Genomic DNA, 3,247 nt, shown 5'->3' with positions numbered 1-3,247 from the left:
AGTGTGTTGTCGTTAAACTCAAACCTGTTCCCTCCTCTCCAAATATTTCTGCTTAAGCTTCTCGACTGTGTCAACCACGTCGGTGTCTTTAAACTGCAGGTTCATAGCTAGCGTTACTATTGAGAAACCGCAGCCTTGTGTTGTGTCTTCGTTTGCTCCACTAGTGTCAAGAATCACAACATAGAATACACTTCCGTTAATACTTTCAAATAAAAAACAAAACGTTCTTTTAGTATGGATAATTTTTGCTATTTGACGTACATTATTTTGAAATTCCAATCGCCAAACTTCCGATATCATTCTACTTAACTACGAAAATTGACTTGACGTTTGTTGGCTGAAAACAAAACACAATCCAAATTTGGCGGATGAATGATCACGTGATGTTGGAATTTTATGTTCCCCGCGAGTAGCGCCCTCTAGCGTGGAGGGCAGCGCCGAACAGTGGATTACAGATTCTAGACAAAACATTGGTAGGGAAACGGTCTTTTTGATGCACATATAGGTTAATTCAATATGATATAGAATGGAAGACTGTAACATATGTGCTATCCAATAGTACTTGGTGACAGGCTATAAATAAAAAACAAACAAACAATAAAACAAAAAACGGTTGTAGGCCTACTTTACAGTATTTCTTCAGTTTAAAAATAAACTAATAAATAATATTACATAGGCCTACTTTTTGTACTGTTTGTGTTTTGTTTCCCTTCCCATTTGGCTACAACACTTTTCTTTGAAAATTAAGCCTACTTTAGTTTAGCTATGATATGTATGTCCTTTTTAAAATTGCATTTATGTAATTTTAAGTTAATGTAGCCTATATGAGTATACCACTACATTTCTAATGTCGGTAGAAACTGAGACCGACGGGGACTTGCAGAGAGCTTGCCAACTCCCTGACTCGTGCCGTTCCTCTTCCTTAGTACTAGCAAAGGTGTACCAGGAGATGCTGTCCATCTACGAACAACTAAAGGTGAGGGAGCAGAAACATTGTAATGACGGTTTATCAGTAAATACAAAACAGAGAAAGTGACTAATCTGTAAGTTTGTATTTTGTTAGAGGATACTTACAGATGTGTGCACAACTTTATACACAAACTTAAATGCAGAGGATATTATGATACAAGTGTGCCTGTGTATTTGTGTTTGCATTTTCCCATACTTGTATTTTGTGAAGAGTAGTTTTGAGTTTTAGACTCCAGGGTTAGTCTTTTTAGTGTAATCTACTACTAACATCTGCTGTGTTGCCTAGTTTTTAGTCAACTAGACATTTACTGTATTTGCTGAAAAAAAGTGAGCTGATTAACCTCAAGGAGCTATGCTGCCTTTTGAAGATGAAAAAGGCAATCATGGTTTCCATTTGGTCTAAAACCTGAATTTGAGTTTTATAAATGAACAAATTTCATCTCATTTCAGTTTTTGATGTCCTGAGGCGAACTACTTTTTTTTTCTGAGGCTGATGGATGGAATGCCTTTCCCATCCAGCCATATTGTAGTTACACCAATAAGCCAGAGAGTGTCAGTGCCTCATCACAGACAACAGGATCAGGCTCAGTCTGCCATTCTGTCTTGTTTCTGTGCAGCCGATTTACCACCAGTCTCCAACCTACTGTTGAAACTTGCCAACAACAGAGAGTCCACCGGATATGAGCATCTCAATGATATCAACACCCAATAATTACATAGATATGTTATGCTATTTCACCAACAAGACTGATTCACATGTTTTTGTTTACTACAAGTATACTTGTCCTGATTTATTAAATATTTTTGCCACACATATCACAACAAAACTGTAACATATGGTATTGTAGGTCATAATTATGTTGTAAATGCATGACAAAGTATACAGCAAAGTCATTTGTAAAATACATATAAGAATATTAGAACTCTTGAACTGCTGATATCACAACAACAATAATTTTGAATAATTAAAATACAGCAATTGGTATAGCCTACTTTAATAACCCTATATACATTTTAAAATACAGTACCGTAAACTCACTGCCAGCTCAGATATCCATAACAGACACATTCTGAGGAGCTACAGGGATAAAGTAAGGCTATTAAAGTGAGTCTTTCTTAGGGATATCCAAAGATTAACCTTGCTGCTCCCTGAGTCCCTCTCTTGCCCACAGCGTAGCATTTAGCCATTATGTTTGACAAGCAGTGCCAAGTTTGCTCTCGACTTTAATAGTCTACAACTAGGCTTTAAGATTAATGCCCTCTTTCTCTGTTTGGCTAATTAGCAGCCACTGCCATTAATACACATTCTAATAATTCAATCACTTTGTCCCTGCAGGCTCTCGCTGATGTTGAGAGAAATAATCCAGCAAGAATACTAACACCGATCTTCATTAGAGAGCTATTTGCTTTGTCCACTTTATATGGAAATTATTGTTCTGTTCCGTTAATTGGTCATATAAGTTCATCTTTCAGGGCTTGGCTGTCCACTTGTGCCAAAAGGAGACAGTGTTGGACCATCAGCGGTCCATTGTGTGTGTGTGTGTGTGTGTGTGTGTGTGTGTGTGTGTGTGTGTGTGTGTAGGTTTTGGTAGGTTAGAATTATGATCAGGTCAAATGTTGGGTAAGGGTTAAATTTACAGTCAAGGTTAAGGTTAAAAGCCACTTAGTCAACATTATATTCTTACTAGTTTAATGATACACCCACTCTAGCTTTTTCTGTAGCTCTGCACATTAACGTGTGTGATGTCTATCTTGTGGCTCTGGAGCCACACACTGTAACTAACACAGCACTCAGGGACAGAGACTGTATGCAGAGATATAAATACATGGCATTCTTTGACTCTAAAATGCAGTCGTGTCTGTTTTACCACTTTGTTATTTGACCAAAGCAATTCACAGATGATGATGATAAGATAATTGGGGTTGATTGTCACTGAACAATGGGACATTCATATCAAGTGCAATCCTCCTCTTTATTGTAGCAGAGTTTTGCATGCAGCTCAAATTAATTATTTTGTTTGTCTGTGTACTCTGTGTGTACTCTCTCTCTCTGTGTGTGTGTGTGTGTGTGTGTGTGTGTGTGTGTGTGCTTGTTTTACTATATTCGTGGGGTCCAAAAACCGGGGAATACAGTATACTTGTGGAGTCTGCACAGCCTTGTGTGGCCCAAAATGCTGGACCCCACAAGTTTAAAGGGCTGGTTTTAGGATTAGGGTTAGAATTAGGTTATGGTTAGCTTTGGGTTAAAATGCAGTGCCCAGGATGGGTGCTGTGAGGG

At 38.1% G+C, this 3,247-nt stretch overlaps 1 protein-coding gene across 1 annotated transcript in view; it reads right to left on the bottom strand.

Annotated features, from left to right (window-relative positions):
• The window catches only part of ccdc138 (coiled-coil domain containing 138), an 18,762-nt gene extending 18,607 nt beyond the window's left edge, over positions 1 to 155 (bottom strand). Inside the window, exon 1 of the mRNA XM_078261624.1 lies at positions 25 to 155. Within this exon, the coding sequence (XP_078117750.1) occupies positions 25 to 105 (81 nt within the window). The 5' untranslated portion in view covers positions 106 to 155. The remainder of the gene's footprint in view (positions 1 to 24) is intronic.
• Between the last annotated feature and the right edge of the window lie 3,092 nt (positions 156 to 3,247).

This window comes from Sander vitreus, chromosome 11 (assembly GCF_031162955.1).
Source record: "Sander vitreus isolate 19-12246 chromosome 11, sanVit1, whole genome shotgun sequence".
Lineage (NCBI taxonomy): Eukaryota > Metazoa > Chordata > Actinopteri > Perciformes > Percidae > Sander > Sander vitreus.
Note: the sequence above shows the minus strand (reverse complement) of the source record. Positions and strands in the feature narration are given on the sequence as shown.